Source organism: Coenobita brevimanus, chromosome 15, assembly GCF_032717465.1.
Source record: "Coenobita brevimanus isolate Jiangsu-jjx chromosome 15, ASM3271746v2, whole genome shotgun sequence".
In the NCBI taxonomy this organism is placed as follows: domain Eukaryota; kingdom Metazoa; phylum Arthropoda; class Malacostraca; order Decapoda; family Coenobitidae; genus Coenobita; species Coenobita brevimanus.
The window spans coordinates 29,608,176-29,627,614 of NC_136968.1; the positions used below are offsets into that span (position 1 = coordinate 29,608,176).

The window sequence follows — 19,439 nt, forward strand, 5'->3', positions numbered from 1 at the left end:
GATACAATATAATATACAAGATACAATATAATATACAAGATAGATACAAGAGATATATACAGCCAATACAATTATAAACAGACAGTGAGCATGTTCTGGGTCATATTCATATTTTTTGCTTTCATCCTTGAGATTAAGAGATACATTGTACGGTTTGACATCATTCACTGCTCCAGTGCAGTTTTAACTGTTGTTATGTAACTGAACCTTAGAGAATTATCTTGCGGGACTTAATGCCCGCAAAGTCTCTGATTATTTCATTGTAGTCTAGCTGAGATGAGACTTCATTTTCGACTGAAAGTATGGCTAGGCCATTTAGACGATCTTATGTCATTGTTGACCTCAGATATATCTTAATAAGCTTCAACTTGGAAAAACTTCTTTCACCTGATGCCACAGTAGCAGGAATAGTCAGCAATATCCTCAGGGCAATCCAGAAATTTGGGAAATCTACATAGCTGTTCCTTTTAGAAAGGAGCTTAAGATTTCGGAGGGCTGGGAAGCGATCCCCTCTGGAGTAACAGATTTTAGAGCATCCACTTCTGCTAACATGTAACCATCAATATCTGAGGTGTTATTTACGGTGAGACTTTTCTCCAAGTTGGCTGCATGCACTCTCATTTCTGTTTTGGTATGGTTGTGGAAAGAAAATAAGAAACCAAACAAAGCATCGTCTGGCTTCAACTGCTGGAATCTTTGTTCCATGGATGAAATTGCTCTATCAATGATGAGACTGAAACTTTCTTGTGGACTTTGAACTGGCTCATCTTGAGCTTCATATTGAAATGTTCGTTTCTTTCTACGAATTCTGTTCTCTTTAAAGACAGGTTCATTGTCCATATCATTGGCTATCTCCTTTGCATCTGCAAGAGCATTGTCAAATCCATCAGTTCTGTATTTTTGCAGCCATGCAATAGTTCTCTCCATGCTTTTGATTGCAACAGAAAGTTCAACTGCCTCACCTTTTAGCTGTTTACTGACCCGATTGACCTGAAAGAGGATAGCATACCAAAATACTATGGAGACAATGAACTTGAAATTTTGAAGCTCACTGCATGGTGACATAGCCTCACTGCGAGCTTTGGGGTCATTTGTTTCCTCAGCAATATCCATTAAGGCATCGTAAAACTGAACAATTTGGTACCCCACAGCTTTGACACTGTCAGTACGACATTCCCATCGGGTTTCACTGAGAGGTTTCACAGTCAAGTCCTTAACATGTCTTTTGAAAATTGCCCATCTCTGAGTTGAAGCAGAAAACAAGACATACAGCCTTTGAAAGATACCAAAGAAGGTCATTCCCTCTGGACACATCTTGGCAATATCCCCAGTAACAAATTGTAACTGTGGCATGCACAGGGTGAAAACAAAGCTCTTGGGTTCATTTCCAAAAGACGAGCCTGAACACCAGACTTATTGCCTCTCATGTTAGCACCATTATCATAGCCTTGGCCCCTGATATCTCGTAAATTTAAACCCAGTGTCACTCACTTGTCAAGAAGAACATCCAGGAGACTCTTTCCTGTACTTTCCTTCACCTCAATGAATGCAATAAAATGCTCATATATTCCAAAATGAACAGTGGAGCCATCAGATACATATCTAATTGTCAGAGACAACTGCTCTTTATGACTAACATCTGGAGTACAATCAAGTATAACAGCAAAGTATTTTGAGGACTTTATACGGTCAATAATGGTCTTCTGGACTTTGTTACCCATCAGCTGAATCAACTCATTCTGAATACGCTTGCCAAGGTAATGGTCATGGGTCTCTTCATCCTTGATTCGTCACAGGTGTTCTTGCATGACAGGTTCAAACTTGGCAATCAGTTGGACTAGGCCAAGAAAATTACCATTTTTAGGTTCAAAGAGTTTATCAACAGATCCTCGGAAAGCCATGTTATGTTCTGAGAGAAAAACACTTTGCCACCGTAGCTATTCATCATTGATTTGCTGCTGATGAACTGAATCCAAAGAGCAACCCTTCTTTAGTCTTTGCTCAGCCTCAAACCATTGAACACTTGCCTGCAAGTGACCACTGGACTTTTCATGCTCAACTAAACGCACACTAGCATTGGACCAGTCATGAAACCCATCTGAGGACAGCTCGGCATTAACAGTGGAAAAAAGCTTACAACAAAAACAAAATGTCTGATTTTTTCTAACTGAATACACCAGCCACTTTCTTTGTATCACCTCCCCGTTTGATAATTTGCACTATAGGTAGAAATTTGAAAATTTCCTGCCTGCTGCATCTCTGGGGAATTCATGGTTCAAATCTAACTTATGTGGACCCTTTGTGACCAGAAAATCTCGCTGAGCTGTGGAAAGAATTTTTGGCCAAGAGGCAGGATCCTCATAATTTTCAATAAAGCTAACATCAAGGCAGCTGTCTTTCCTCTTGAGTTGTGATGTACGCTGCTGAGGCAAGCTAGATGATGATGTAGCTTGTTCAGCAGTTTGCACGGAAGGAGCTGCAGGAAGATTGGGCAGATCTTGGACCTCCATAGAACTGACTGACTCACAATTTGACTCTTCGGTCTCAGTGTCATTCTTTTTAATGATAAATTTCTCCATTGCTCCACTGAGATGTTTGACTTCATTTTCTTTTGCAGCCTGTATCTTCCTCTTTTCACTGCACTCAGATAGATTCTGCCAATGTCACGCTTTCTTTTCGGCATCTTTTTGCAAGGGGGGAGGGCTTTGGTTCTTTAAACAATATTTAAATTTTTAAAAAGATTCTCTTGATAAGTGTTAAATTGAGTGCTGTTCAACTCCTGCTGTTAGCAGAAGATGAAGGGATATTCGGCCGGGGATTTTCTTAACCAAAATCACTAACAATTGGTGCGCTACAGGCAGAGAAAAGAACTGCTAAACATTGCTGTTATCAAATGGATCCAAAGACACAGATATCAGCAAAAGTACATAAAGGCCCGGGTCCTAAACTCCTAATCTTGGATGTCACAATACCCACAGTCAGCTCATGTAACTGCAAACTGAATACCCCTGTACAGGCCTGATGCTTATAATCCCAGTAGAAATTCATTTAATCATTTAAGGCAAATATTTCCAATAGAAATTTACAGACTACATTTGACAGAATCTTTTCATAAGCCCGATCAGGATCTCACAAGAAACTTAGGTCAACAGCCGAAATCACTTGGCTCAAGGATTCAAGAAGTTAGCACTCTTTAATTCAGGAAAATGCATGGAGCACAAATTTCACAGATTAGACCTCTGATAAACAACACTACCAAGACAGTCAAGCCAAGAAAAACCACACACTTCTTGAAAACGTGTTGAAGAGACCAACATGAGGAAGAATGTGATAAATCTGCAGGGGTCACACATCTAACTTCGGGCAGAGCGGGGCCCTTAACCCCTTAAACGCAGATTGTCGCGTTTGCGACGCTCGCCAAAAAGGACATAACGACAGAGCGTCGCGTTTGCGATTCGAGTTAATTTTGAATAAACGCGGGCAAGGATGTTCCAGCTGGTATTGTCTATCAGTACCACCACCCTTTAGCTACAATTATCATACTTTACCTTTGTACTACTGACCTCCGTTGTTGCCAAGTATCGCATTTTTCCCCCTTTCCCCCCCCACCACGGCCCGGCCAGCCTGGCTGTGATACATGGCAGTGCTCTGACTGCTCAGAACTGTAAATCTGCGCTCTCCTCTCACAAGCAATTTATGCTAATAGGAAACGCTTGTTTCCCCAGTTGTAAAACTAGCTTTTTTTCGCACGGTTTGCCCCTGTTTAGCGTCAGTTTACCACAGGCTTTCAAAGTGACATTATGGCGAGTTCTAGCTCTTCCGAGTCAGTGCAAGTGGCCGACAGGAACGAGAATAAAGTGACGGGCATAAGGCAGAATAAAAAGCGCGCCGCGGTGATCTTTTGGGAAGTAATATGATTGAAAATAATGTAGTATACATGTTTTTAGCTGTGAAAATGGAAATGTTTGTTGAGTGACGGGAAAACCGCCACCGCGCTGCATGTCGGCCATACGCTTCATTGATTTTAGCCTTATTTTCAGTGCTTATTGTACAAATACGGATTCCAAACTACCTGTACGTTGTAGTATAAAGTGTACTGTGACAGAATGAGGCTGTGGTAGAGGGGAAACCGGGTTGCTGGAGGTGTGAAAGTGAAAATTTGGTTACCCAACTTTGCAAGTCTCCATAAGTCCTTGGGTAGTCCAAGAAGGCTCAACACCTATCTCTGGAGAAAGCTGAATGTAAGTACTATCTGCCATACCAAGTATAATGTTCTAGGTTTAATCTCTGATTTTTGGCTATTTTCCTACAGGTACTCAGACCGCAATACAACTCCGCAACTCGGGGGGGGTCGACTGTTCACGGCCACGTTTAAAGGGTTAATCCTTTAACCGCGGGTGTCATTCCAGAATGACATTGCAAAAACTGGACCAAACCGCGGGTGTCATCTCGAATGTTTGTGAATATTTTGAATACCCCTCGTTTTTTCCGTGCGCCAATTGTTTCAAGGGAGAGTAGCTATTAAGTTCTTTCACTCCAGCCGACCCCCACCTCCCTCCTCCCCCCCTGGGGCCCCACCTCCCACCCCCTGGGCCCCCCACCCCACCCCGACCAAACACGCATCAGTATCTGTCCAGCTGTGTGAGTGACAACACTGCTGATGTGATAGTGAAGTGCAGGCAATTACAGTGCCTTTTATCTGCCTCAGTGAACACAGAGTGGGTGTTTATCGTATGTGCAGTGTTCATATATGTTTATAGTATTATTATCAGAATGAGGTTGGCATTTGGTAATGGTGTGTGAGCGAAAAATAGTGATTACAACACCGCTGATGTGGCAGTGAAGTGCGGGTAATTACAGTGCCTTTTACCTGCCTCAGTGAACACAGAGTGGGTGTTTATCGTATGTGCAGTGTTCATATATGTTTATAGTATTATTATCAGAATGAGGTTGGCATTTGGTAATGGTGTATGAGCGAAGGTAATGGTGTGTGAGCGAAAAATAGTGATTTTAGATCGCTCACTTCTAATGGCACTGCCCATCCAGTGATAGTCAACGAAATCATGAAACCTACATCATTGCAAAGCCGAAGGTTAGTACTTTCTAATGGTACCTTATTTTTCGCTCTAGATTTATTCTGTGCAGAGTTATAAAGGTTTAAAGTTTGTTTACATTTTGGTCGAAACCCCCGCAGGAGAGGACAGTCGGGGCAAAACAATGCCCGCGGTTAAAGGGTTAATGAGCACTATGAGAGAGGCGCGTGGCTGGTGCATGCTACATAATGCTCAATCAGGGCCCCTCTCAGCTGCAGACATGTCAAGTGCGTTGCGCCACATTATGCTTTATCAGGGGCCCGCTCGTTAGGTGTGGGGCCCCTAAAGGCCTAAAGGTTTTTTCCTTTTTTTTTGGGGGGGTGGGGGGGAGGAACGCGGGACCCCTAGAGGCGCGGGGGCCAATGCAGTTGCATCGCTCGCATCGCCCTGGGTCTGGCCCTGACTGACAGGGACGTGCACAGGGAGGGTGCTCGGTGTGCTTGAGCCCGTGCCCTTTCTCTTCAGATCAAAAGTGCCCTTTTAGTCAAATTTAGGGACAGGGGAGTGTCCTTTTTGCCAAAATCAGGGACTTAATGTTAATCCTTTATTTTAAAATGTTCTCTCGCTAATTCGAGCTATCTTGTCGTACACTCGTGTTTATTATGTGTTTTTTTATTCAAGGATACACACACTGAGTGGTGAATTTTTAGCGTACAAATCTATGATGAATACCAGCAGTCTAGCTTAGTTTCACCAAGATATGTATAAAAGACAACTGGTCTGCTTCATCAGCTGGCCTGGTCCAAGCCAGCTGGATGTATTTGCCTAGTTGTGATATACAGGAAATGAGCTTCGCTCATGGGGTCCCGTCGTCGTGTCTCAGCCAGTCAAACTTTGCTTTAAACTCATTTAATTTTTGAACCGGACGAACTATTTGTCCAGGCTATTCCACAGGTCCATGTATCTATATTGAAAACTGTATTTCTTGGCATCTTTCAAACAACTTGTCTTTTTCAATTTCTTTCCATGTCCCCTTGTTCTCCCCTCATCCCATACAAACAGATATTCTCATTTAATTTTGTCTCCTCCCATCATGGTCCTGAACATTGCAATCATGTCATCCCTCTCTCTTCTTTCTTCTAAGGAAGGCAGACCCAGCTTTTCTAGTCTTTCCTTGTACGATAGATCTGCCAGGCTGGAGACACTCCTGGTTGCTGCTCTTTGTATTCTCTCGATCTTGTTTAAATCTTTCCTTTTATGTAGGGACCACACCACTGCCACATACAGTATTCCAGCCTGGGGCGGATTAGAGTCACTATCAATTTTTTCATCATCTCCTCATCCATATATTGGAATGCCATTCTTATGATGGTAAAGAGCTTATATGTCTCTCTGACAATCCTGTTTATGTGTTTTTTGGGGTGACAGATTATCCTGGACCAACGCTTCCACGTCCTTCTCTTCTCTCGCGTTTGTAACCGGTTCCTTTCCTATTAATAATTCAGTGATGGCCTCTTAGTACTTTTACCCACTTCCAATATTTTGCATTTTTTTTTTTTTTTGCATTGACTTTCATTTCCCATACCCGATTCCAATCGTAAACCTTGTCCAGATCTTTCTGTAGCATTTTACAGTCCTCTTCAACTTCTACTCTTCTCATGATGTTTGCACTGTCTTCAAAGAGACTTGCATAACTGTTCATTCCATCCACCATATCGTTTACGTACACATCAGGAACATTACGAGCGCCAGCACCGAGCCCTGCAGGACTGCACTTGTTACTTCCCTCCACCCTGACATCCTGTCCTTTATTACTGTCCTCATCTGTCGGTCTCTCACGAAGTCTCTCATCCACTCCAAGAGGTTCCCCTTCAGTCCTCCTTGATGCTCCAATTTCCACATTAGTCGCCTGTGGGGTACCTTGTCCAAGGCTCTCCAGATCTAAGTACACACAATCCACTCAACTATCTCCCTCCTGTTGCAAGTCAGTCGCCACTGAATATAGAAACTCAACAACTTAGAGACACAAGACTTTCCATTTCTGAATCCAGACTGACTTTCTCCCAAAACATCCATCTCCTCCAGATATTTCATCCACCTGTCTTTCAAGATTCTCTCACACAGTTTTGTGACCATGCTGGTCAGGGACACAGGCCTATAACTGGTATCGCGACGCTACTCTAAAATTTTAGGCAAGAAAATCATATTTTTGTGTCTCCAGTGTAATTTTTTGACCTGCGTCCTTTGGTCATATCATTTTTCCGTATTGCTAGATCTGTAAAATGAGTTAAGCCCAAGAAAATACTATTCATTTGCAGTGAAATGCGCATAAAACAAAGTAAACACCACTCCTCGACCAAGGAATGACTAAGTCAGAGGTGGATGTGAAGTGCATCTCTAAAAAATATGTGCAAATGGTAATGCTTGTGAAGTCAAAACAGCATTTCGAAAACTTGAATGATTCATGGTTAATTATTCGATTGATTCAGTATAATTGGTGGAGGTTGTTTTTCTTCCGACATATGCCTTTTTTATTTGTTCGTAACGGACTTCCTCTTTTAGGAGGGCATTAGATCTGGCATGATGATGTTGATGATGATGAAGATGATGATGATGATGATGATGATGATGATGATGTATAAGCCATTGCGAAACTGGGATTTGACGGGATATTCTTGTTTCCTTGGGTCAGGCACTAAACTCTAGGCTGTGCCCGCCTGTAATGGCTTGTAAGTTAGGGCTCCCCGGTCTTCTGTGACGTTTTGAGCTCTACCATAGGAGAATGTGAACTCAGCTTATTTTCTGTGGAGCGTTCTAGAAGCAGTTGTCCCACGGACATTTGCTGATCAAATTTTTGTTATTGCTGTATGCCCAGGCTCACACGAGTGTGAACCAGGTGAACCGAAGGCAGAAATATCTCTTTTCCTGCATTTCATCATTCTTCTTCGGTGGACAGGGAGGAAGCTGATTGACGTTTGTATAAACGGCCAGTAGAGCCAGACATATACCGGTGCCACCGCGGGAAGGCAACCCTCTTCAGCCAATGTCATAACCATGTGGGGCCTCCCAGTCAGACCCTTGATCCCAGTCTCCATTTGATATTTCATGTTATTTAATGTGTACGCACTGTAGGGCAGTGGGCCTCCTCAGAATAGGACTTGTCCCCACTTTGTCCACTCAACCTCCTATTTGCGGATTGGTTATGCTACTGTCTCCAGCACTTGTTGGCTAAGTATTAACAGTATTCTTAAGTCGCGTCTGGGCACATTTCACAGTTCTTTTGGAGCAAGGCACCATACTATAACAAGTGTGTGTGTGTGTGTGTGTGTGTGTGTGTGTGTGTGTGTGTTCTTACCTAATTGTATTTTTACAGGACTGAGTCAAGCTCGTATATTCCCGTTTTCTAAGCCACAGTTAGGCCTGTCATACATATCTTTAAATTCGTGGATGGTGTTGACACGCAATTTCACTGGTCATTTGCTGTATTAGGGACTCTAAACTTTTCTATATATCTTTGTCGCTTTGTCCTCTTAATGATGAATCGCCAAAATACTGTGATTTATCTGATTAGCGAGATAAAAGTCAATAAATGTAAAACTGAATAATTGTAAACACACTCCAGTATTTAAATATCTTCATATCTTTTGAAAATATCGCAATAAAAAAATGCTTTTACAAAAATTTTTCATTCAATTCCTTTAATGAGCTATATATATAATAATGCACTGGATTTAATAGAATTGAAGAATATTTACTACATGCAATTTTAACATTTTTCTTTGTATACGTATATATAGCCTATACTGTATAGTATTGCAGATTAAAAAAGTTAGGAGAGTGTGACTGTAAACAAAAAATAACATAAAAAAATAAATCAGTGATCAGATGCAAAGAACATCTTAATCAGCTCCTGAATGCAGAAAGCAAAGTAATGGGAGTATTCTTAGATGTGAAATAGTGGGAAGAATACAGACAAGTGGTAGGAAAGAATCACTAGGATCAGTGCGAGGTAGAAGAAATTCAAAATAAGGAAAGCATCAGGAACGGACGGAGTGTGTGATGTAGTGGCAAAATATGTTAGAGATCTGGTGCTTGGATGGATCTGGAAAAATCAACAACTAGTCTAGACAGGATGACGATGTGCCAGAGAACTGAAGATCAGTTAACGTTCTCTCGTATAACGAGAAATGGGAAGGAAAATTGTGTGGTAATTATATCGGCATTTGTTTAATTAATCTAACAGGAAGGATATATTATAGGATATTTGTCGAAAGTTAGAGAAAAAAAACAAAGAATGGCTGAAGACGAACGAGGGCTTGAGGAAGGAGATATGTGGGTGCACCAATTATTCTCTAAGATATACAGAAAAAAAAAGAATGTATGTAAAAAAGGGGAAAGATGCTGTATGCTGCCCTCATGGATAAAGAGAAACCAAATATCAGAGGAGACAGGCAAGGGATGTGTAAAATGTGGCAGTGTGCTTGGAAAATACACTATGTACGTCTTTGACTTATATATTAAACAATCTGTGTCATGCCTCCGCATTTTTTAAAATATGAAATGTGTCATAAAAGAAACAAAAGTTATGGCAGTAGATGCTGTGCGAGTGTCGCGAGAGAGGTTAGGATCTGGAAATTACCTGTAGTGTTGCTTGCTGATGATATTCTCGTATTTATGTTAAGCGAATATGAATGGGAGGAGAATGGCTTGGTAAATGTGTTTGAAAATGTGTGGGAAATATAGAATTAAAACGTCAGTATAAAAGCGTAAAATTATGGGTTTAAAAAAAAAAAAGTCACTGACAGCATGAAGCTAACTGGTCACGAAATAGATACTGTGAATGGCATCAGGTATGTAGGTCGTGTGTTGGGAAGGACGGGAGTTTAAAGGATGAAGTGCGAGAAGGACTACAATACGGAAGGAAGGTTATAGGTACACTAGGGTTATGACTAGAAAAAAAAATAATTAGCCGGCAGCGGGAATCGATGAGCATTTTGGTACATAATACAAATGTATTAGTCACTTCCCTTAAATCCATCAAAAGATCCCCCAGACTAAGGCTGACTGTTTTGTAAAAAACACAAAAATCGTAAAAATTAGGATGTACACTACATTACACAAACTTCACGGCTAAGTATGTGTCCTTCTTGCACTTTCCACTCAACTCTTCCATCAGTTTTACTGTCCTTTCAGCAATGATGTTGGTCCGTGGTATGTTCACAGCAGATCTTTCCTTGCTCCAGTGGGCTTCAAGGCACTTCAGTGCGCTAGGGCACTTGAGTTCTTTAACGCTGGTCAGTAGGTTTTCATAGGACATCTCTTTGAATTTCTGATAAGGAAACCACGCCTCTTGCCATCCATAGCCAATAAAGCGTGCTGGTATCTCCAATGTGCCTCTCCAGTTTGGAAGCAGAAAATACGCGATTAGGGTGTATATTGCCCTTGAATTCCAATGGACGCTATGTATTGATGGTAGTTTCCTCCATTTGATTTCTGGAAATGCCCCTTTTTCCCTGTAGAATTGGAATGCTTTGCACAGTGTATATGGGAATTTGAAGTCATCTCTCCATCCCGGATTTTCACCCATTTCCGTTTTCTTACCTGCTTCAAAAGAACTTTGTAGTTCCACATGCTTTTCAGTAAGTTCCTCATCAAACTCGTAACTCAAATTTGGCTTAATGGAAACCTTTGTCACAAAGAAGTCCAAAACATGCTTCATGATCCTGTCCAGTATATGATGCTGACGTCCAATATATTATGGTTTGTTCAAACCCTTTTCAGTCATTTTCCTCTGTATCCTAACCACAACACCATATGTCCTGTGTTTACAGCCGTTGTATCATAAATAATCAATTTAATACTTGACCAAGCATCACATTCATCTAGAACTTTCTCAAGGCCATTGAAAGTATCCTGAGCTGATCCACTACTACATCTTATGATTCCCAAACTAGTCTTCCTAGTTTCGCTTTGAAGGCAGACTACCTGGTACTCTCCATTGGATTTTTTTTTTTCCATCAGAATGCAAACAATAGTTTTTCTCTTCTTATAGCAGCGATATTATTTTTTCCTTGTGTTTTTCTCCAACCCTGACGCCACGCCATACACCAGATTGTGTAGGTGTGGAAAGAGGGATGCCTTCATTATCGAGAGTTGAGCTCACGCTAGATGCTTTATTGGTTGACAACGAATTACCTGATACCAATTTCGCTGCATAGTACGCTGAAGATGGCCTCTTCCTTGTACTTGGGGCTTTTTCATTGTTACTGTTCTCTGTATCACCTGTGAAGACACTTGAGGTAGTATCTTCAGTCTCAATCTCATATGATGTACCAACTTGCTGTGTTATTGGAGTATCACTTTATTCACAGTGATTTCGCCTCTTTGATGAATGGATTGAGGATAATGCTGCTAGTATATGTGTAGTGTATCTACTTTTCCACCAGATGTAAGTTGTTTATGATACAGTTCCTCATCTTCCCAGCAAAGCCACTCTCCATCGACTTTGGTTATATCAAAAAAAAAATTCAACTCGTTTTGAAACACCTTTTAGCTTCTTTTGTAGCTTTGATGTTCACTGATCAGTTTGTTCAGCAGTGCTTTAATCACGTGTTGACTCAATGCAGGAAAACTAAACTCTTGCCATAAGTGGATTAGTTCGTCATATATTTGCTAAATCCAGCTTTTCTTCAGCTTATCCTCTTCTAATAACACATATCTTCCCAATATATCACTTTCTGAAGGCATTCTCACATAGGAGGAGTAGACTGTAGCACCAGTCGAGCAGGGCAGTACTCCCAAGGTGGATGGAAAGCTGATGACAGGGAGAGCTGGAGCTCCCGTTTCATCAGCCCTCGGGACCAGGTCCCGACCATCCCCTTTTGCTGAACGAGGGGACTAGGTCCCGACCATCCCCTTTTGCTGAACGAGGGGACTAGGTCCCGATCATCCCCTTTTGCTGAACGAGGGGACTAGGTCCCGACCATCCCCTTTTGCTGAACTTTTTCAGTGTCTCAGTAACACAGAGAGTAGGCCAGCATGCTCTCCAATACAATGTTTCTCTAACTATCTACACCAAACTACATGCACAGCACACACTACACTTCCTTTTCCAAAATTTAAAAAAAAATCATGGCTACTCAACACTCGGCCTCGGAGTCCCCGGGGGGGGGGGACCATAAATGCCCCCACCTTCCGCCCCTCTCCCGGTGACGACTCGAGCTGCCTGGAACCACTGTCTGACTCTCTTCTTCTTCATTTCTGCGGCCTTTCCTCTAACTTTCGCTCTGTTGAGCACCACCTCTCCTTCTCTAAACCTCACCTTCTTTTCCTAACTGAGACTCAGCTGTCTGATGCAATTGACAGCAGACTCTTTTCTGTATCCTCCTACTTTCTCTATACTCATTTCAAAGCCAAAAGGCTGTTGTGTATATATATAGATGCAACGACTTATCTTGCTCTCGTGTTCCTGAACTCAATTCTTCTGAATTCTCTACACTCTGGCTTCGGCTTTCCTGTCATTCTCTGACTAAATATATCTGCGCTGTTTACATATCTCCTAATTTTACTGACTATCCAAAATTCTTTGACTACCTTACTTCTACGATGGATCTCATTCAATCCATTTTTCCTTTCTCTGAAATCTCCATTTTATGAGATTTCAACGTTCACTACCACCTTAGGCTCTCCTCTCTTTTCACTGATCCACCTGGTGAACAAGCTTACACCTTTTCTATCCTTAATGACCTAGAGCAGCTTGTACAGCACCCTACCCATATCCCTGACTGCCTTGGAGAGAGCTCCAACATACTTGACCTCTTCCTTACAACTAATCCTCTTGCTTACACTATTAATCTTTTCTCTCCGTTGGGCTCCTCCGATCACAACCTTATCACCGTAACCTGTCCTATCGCTCCAGGACGGCCTGTGGACCATCCAAAGAAACATCATCGGTGGCACTTTGGAGCTGCTGATTGGGAGGCTCTCAGGCAGTACTTCTTTGATTTTCCCTGGAATGATTATTGCTTCCATGGCCGGGAGCCATCTGAGTGTGCCTTGTGCATCACGGAGGTTATTCTCTCGGGCATGGAAGCATACATTCCTTTCTCATATCCTTTGACTAATGGAAAAAAGCATTGGTTTAATCACGCTTGTTCTAATGCTCTCCACAACAAGCAGAGGGCCTATAAAAGGTACCGGAGCCAACCCACCCCTGAATCACATCCTTTATACGTTTCTGCCTGGAATCGTGCTAAGTCTGTTCTTCGCTCTGCTAAAAATAATTTCATCCGTACTAAATGCTCTCAACTCTTCAACTCGAATTCTTCCCGCTCCTCCTGGCACCTTGCCAAAAACCTTTCTTACAACTTCACCTCATCATCCTTCCCTCCCCTTTTCTATTCTCATGGCTCTGTAGCTATTTCTTCCACTGATAAAGCAGAACTCTTCACTCAGACTTTCTCCTCCAATTCCACCTTAGACGATTCCGGTGCTGTTCCTCCATCACTTCCCCCCTCTGACTTCCTCATGGCTGACATTAAAATTTCTTCAAGTGATGTATTTTCTGCCATCACATGCCTCAGTACTGATAAGGCATATGGGCCTGATGGAGTCCCTCCTGTTGTTCTCAAGAACTGTGCTTCTGTGCTTACACCCTGCCTAGGTAAAATCTTTTGCCTTTGTCTTTCAGTTTGTATCTTTCCTTCATGCTGGAAGTTTGCTCTCATTCAGCCAGTCCCAAAGAAGGGTGACCATTGCCGGCCCTCTGACTATCGTCCAATTGCTTCAACATCCTATATCTCAAAAGTTTTCAAGTCAATTCTTAAAAAAAAAAATTTTAAAGCATTTTTCCTATCATAGCCTTCTTTCTGATCGTCAGTATGGGTTCCGTCAGGGACGCTCCACTGGGGATCTTCTTACCTACCTTTCAGACTCCTGGTCATCCTCCTTTCGGGACTTTGGCGAAAGCTTTGCCATTGCACTTGATATCTCAAAGGCTTTCGATCGAGTCTGGCATAAATCTTTTATTTCCAAACTGCCCTCTTATGATTTCTATCCCTCTATCTGTGCCTTCATCTTTAGCTTCCTTTCTGGTCGTTCTATAGCCGCTGTTGTAGATGGCCATCGTTCTTCTCCTAGATCTATTAACAGTGGCGTTCCTCAGGGCTCTGTCCTATCACCAACTCTCTTTTATTCATCAATGACCTTCTAAGCTGTACATCTAACCCTATCCACTTGTATGCTGATGATTCTACCCTTCACCTTTCCATTCGGTTCCTGCAACGTCCATCTCAGCAGTTACTTCAGCGAACAAGGGATGAGGCTATGGCACACCTAATGTCTGACTTGGCTCGTATCTCTGACTGGGGTAAAAATAATTTGGTTGTTTTTAATGCATCAAAGACTCAGTTTTTACACCTATAAACCGACAAAATCTTCCACAGGTATACCCACTAATGTTTAATAATATTCAGCTTAATCCTGCATCATCCTCGAACATGGTTGGGGTTTCATTTACTCGGGACTTATCTTGGAAAGATCATATTACTTCTCTTGTAAAATCTGCTTCCAAGAGATTAGGTGTGCTAAGCCGACTCCATTCCTTCTTTACCCTTGTACAATTGTTGACTCTATACAGGGGTTTTATCCGCCCCTGTGTGGAGTACAACTCTCATGTGTGGGGAGGCTCCCCACATACAGCTCTTCTCAATAGCGTGGAGTCAAAGGCGTTTCGTCTTACTAACTCTCCTCCTCCTACTGACTCCCTTCAACCTCCGTCTCTTCCTCGCACTGTTGCATCTTTATCTCTTTTCTATCGCTACTTCAGTGGTCACTGCTCCTCTGAACTGTCTGCATGCATTCCTCCACCTCTACAACGGGCACGTAGCACCCATCTAGCAGCAAACTCTCATCCCTTTTCTGTCCAACTCTCTAATGCAAGAGTTAACCGTTACTCCCATTCCTTCATGTATGCAACGGGTCAACTCTGGAACTGTCTCCCTCTGTCTGTATTTCCTGCTTCTTATGATCTCCAGTCTTTCAAACGCAGTGTGTCCAGGCATCTCGAAATGATCGGATCTTGAATTTGGCTCTCTCTTGTATTTTGTTTTTCTCTTGCAAGGAACAGTTATTGCAGGCTCACGGCCTTTGGTTCCTTCTTCCTTACATTAAAAAAAAAAAGTTAGTCAAACTTCCTGTCCTGGGTAGATTACACCGCTTCATATAATTTGACTTTGGCAGGTTTGCACCCCATTTCTGCGCGTTCTTCACAACATAACCACTAGATTTGAAGTATGCCATGGTATTGCTGCCTCAATAAACACTATGTACCTTGCGAACACAATAATGGTAGAAATATATTGATCCTGACTGAACAGCACAAATTGTAAAAAATGCGCAAATTTAGCCTCATGGAAAATGTTTGTGTGGGGAGACTTTTTAAAGGCAAATGCAAAACCAACATCATATTTGTGATTTATACATTAAAGTTCATCACCCAGCATAGCAGGATTTTTAAAATGAGGGAAAAATAATTTTTTGTCATAACCCTAAGGTGCCAAGGAATATGGAGGTGGGTATGGAAGTCAGAAAGTTGTTACACAGTTGCATTACAGTATTATGATTCGCAGTCTAATGTGCAGAGGTAAAGTTTAACCTCTGCTGGAAAAAAAAAAACAAGTCAAGAGTGAAAAGAGTGTAAATTAGTTACGGTATCTGAGACATGCATGTGGAGACACGTGGAGAGACAGATATACAAATGCTGAAGCTCGGAAGCATTGTAATGATGATGTGGGTGAGCGGGAAAGCGCTGAAAGAAGTACCCAGAGACAGTTTAGCCTCTAGAAGAGACGAGAGAATGAGAGACTGACTACGAGAATGCATGTGACTGAGATATATTGAAAGGCAGGGAAGAGAAAATCAAGGGAAGTGATGCTGAGGTTTAGAATGAGGGTGTTATGAGTTACATGGAAGGCAGCCTGAAGGTAGAGGGCAGTGATACGTAGGCGATTTTGCTTGTTGCCACGCCCTCCTGCAATAAGACATATGGCTATGGATATGTAGACTGATAAATACTAAACAGATCATATTCAAATCATTGGTCAAGTAAATTTTCAAAACAACATTTGGCTCCTGTTTGCATGGCATTTACTGATTATAAGAAAGCATTTGGTTCAGATGAAACAGCGGCAGTGATGAAGGCAATAAGAAGACAATGTGTACAAGACACTTACGCCAAACTGACATAAAATATTTACAGAAATACCATTGATTACTGGGCTTGATGTGGGCTGCCAGAAAATACCAATAAAAAGATTGGTTAGACAACGAGGAAATATTACCTAAGTTATTTACAGCATGCTTCGTGGGCATATGCAGATAGCATAGGATAGCAAAGGAATCAGGTAATGGTGAGAAGCTGAACAGTCTTCGATTCCTTGACGATAGAATACCCTCCACAGAATTACGTGAATTCATTGAATGACACTATCGAAATAGGATGCGTCTGAAATGTAAGCTTGAAAATGAATATGAAGAAGACCAGAAATATATGTAACAGACATGTTTAATCCTTTCCCCTGGAAATATGAGTTGAGTATAAGAGTAGTTGATGAATGGTATGATAATAAACATTTATACCTGAATTACCTGTAAATTCAGGCATAGTTTTAAAAGCTACTCTGGGAACCTTTTCCCCATTTGCTACATTTGGTAATACAGGTTGGGCAGTTTTTTTTTTTTACTATGCATTTAAACCACTTAAATTAAATGAGTTTTATAAAGAGCTTTGATTTCGACGATTGTTAGGAAGTGCAGCGTATGAGTAATTTTTTAATGATTATTTATACCAATGTTACCTGAAGTATTATCTGTCTACCCTAGGCTCTTTCCCCTTTAACATGGGGGTGGAGGGGGGTAGCCAAGACAGGACGACACACTCACCAAAATACTCTCTCTCTCTCTCTCTCTCTCTCTCTCTCTCTCTCTCTCTCTCTCTCTCTCTCTCTCTCTCTCTCTCTCTCTCACACACACACACACACACACACACACACACATTTACTCGTATTTTAGTCTGTAAGGGGAGAAGGAACCGCTCTTCACCGCACCACACCGCACGAGGGTCAACTGTGCAGTGCAATCCAGCGACATCCGCAGCAGGGCCCGACAGTAGAGCTGGTTTACCCCTGCCACATCATAATGGGCCCATCCCCTTCACCGCACCTGACCCGATCAGCAGTTCAGACTGAACTATTATAGAATAGTAATAAAACATTTTTTTCATGCTCGTTCATACTTGTGTCGCCTATGACAGTATCTTCCCACAAGGCCACTACCGTCACTGCCAGAGGAACTTATGGCAGACACAAAATTACAACGCTGTACCAAAGGTGTATCCAGGAGCAAAATTCCACGAGAGAGAGAGAGAGAGAGAAGAGGAGGAAAGACTGACGAGCATATGACTGACAAAGAAAACTAGAAAGCACTCAGAGAGCGCATACATCCGCCAGTGCCACTGCAGGATCCGGATCCGGTTCCCCCCCAAAATTAATCCATTCTTTCTTGGTCCATGGCCCATCTTTCCACAAAATTTCACTGAAAGTCATTGGGAACTTTTGGAGATATCGTGCTGATAAACAAACAAACAAACATAGGTGAATACATAACCTCCCGCAACTCCGTTGTCGGAGGTAATCAGACAGACAAGTAGACAGATTGGAGCAGATGGCAAAGAGAGACTAAATGTAGTATGACCTGATGAGACGAATAGCTTTTACTCCACTCAGTACTTTGTTTAATGTCTGTACAATGCTTAGTGTCTACATAACGTGTCGCTGTGAGAACTTTTATGTGGCCTGAGTTTCAAATGTAAAGAGTGCGAAGAGTGGAAAGGAGACTGCTGAGGAATGTTTGTGCGTTGCGTAGACTGGATATGACAAGAACCAGACATTCGTGGCGGATGAGGTGTAAGCAAGTCTTTTGATAAATCGTAATGAGATTGTTTATGTGGATGGTGTGGGTATATACAAGAGTGGATAAAATAGGGTAGTAAAAAAGGAATATGGGAGAGAATTTAGAGATGGGAAGGACGTGGTAAGGCAAGAAAAAATGGGAGGATATGGTATACGATTGTGTGAATTGAGGCATCTGAGTTAAAGAGAATAAACGACTAAGGATCGAACACGTGGATAAAATATAGTTGGCGGGGAACATGATAAGTGATGCAATCTTTTTTTTTTTTTTTTTATCTGACACTCGAAGAAATTATCTCATGGGTGTATGTAAAGCCATACATACAACAAGAAGGAGCATTCAGGACGTGCAATATCAGTGAGCCCAATAATTAGTCTAAGGGACGACCATTTAACTTTGTTCTGTGACCTTGACCTTAGGTAACTGCTCTCAAAATCGAATTCCTACATCCTTGTTCTACCCTAAAACCTCCCAAAAAGTTAATAAAATAATAAATAATATCGCAAATGCTTAAGTTAACCTTGCCATGTAGCCTTGAATTTTGACCTTTCCCTGTGGTACTTGACATTTAACTGACCATTTTCTAACTCTAAAACCTTTATTCTCGCCTTATCCTGAACCCTTCCGCAAAGGCTGGTCTAAATGAGATGAAAAATGGCCTCAGCCCTTCCTTCAAGTATGGTACAAATGAGATCCAGTGTTTTAGTTATTTTGTGCACAAAACACAGATGTATTGAAATTTGATCTTGCCCCGTGACCTGAATGCTTGTGTGATCTCTCTCAAACTGAAGTGGCTTCATTCTTGTCCTAATATGAACCATTCCACCAAGTCTGGTCAAAATCGGATGAAAACAAACGAAGCTGATTTTGCTAAGACACACTTTGATATGGCACTGTGACCCTGACCTTTGTTACACTGTTCTAAATAACAATGGGTCATCACCTGGAGGCTTGATTCTTGAATTATTCTCTAAGTTTGGTTAAAATTGGATGAAAACTTTTTAAGTAATTTTATTCACACACACACACACACACACACACACACACACACACACACACACACACACACACACACACACACACACACACACACACACACACATTGGTTACCTAATATCCACTATTGCTCCAGTATAAAACTTCGAATTGTCTGTGGTGTAGAATATATTTCCAAGGTCCAAATGTTGTGTAAGTGGTTGTTTGATCCATTATACTGATCACGGCCACTGAGGGGTAAGTGGACGAAGGGAATAAAGAAGGGAGATATTAGCCAGGCATAACGCATACAGGACAGAAATAGAAGTAATGGTTTTAAACTAGATAAATTCCGCTTTATTGGGGAAATAGAAATTGGTTTGGCAATATTCAGAAAACGAATGGAAAAAGCAACCAAGTGATGTAGCTGCTGCCCCATCCATTGAGAGTTTCAAGCATAGG

At 41.7% G+C, this 19,439-nt stretch overlaps 1 protein-coding gene across 1 annotated transcript; it reads right to left on the minus strand.

Annotated features, from left to right (window-relative positions):
* Nucleotides 1-450: 450 nt before the first annotated feature.
* LOC145390715 (uncharacterized) lies at nt 451-1,314 on the minus strand. Its single transcript, XM_080265508.1, has one exon. The coding sequence runs from the start codon at nt 1,312-1,314 to the stop codon at nt 451-453; it is 864 nt and encodes a 287-aa protein (XP_080121634.1).
* Nucleotides 1,315-19,439: the final 18,125 nt, after the last annotated feature.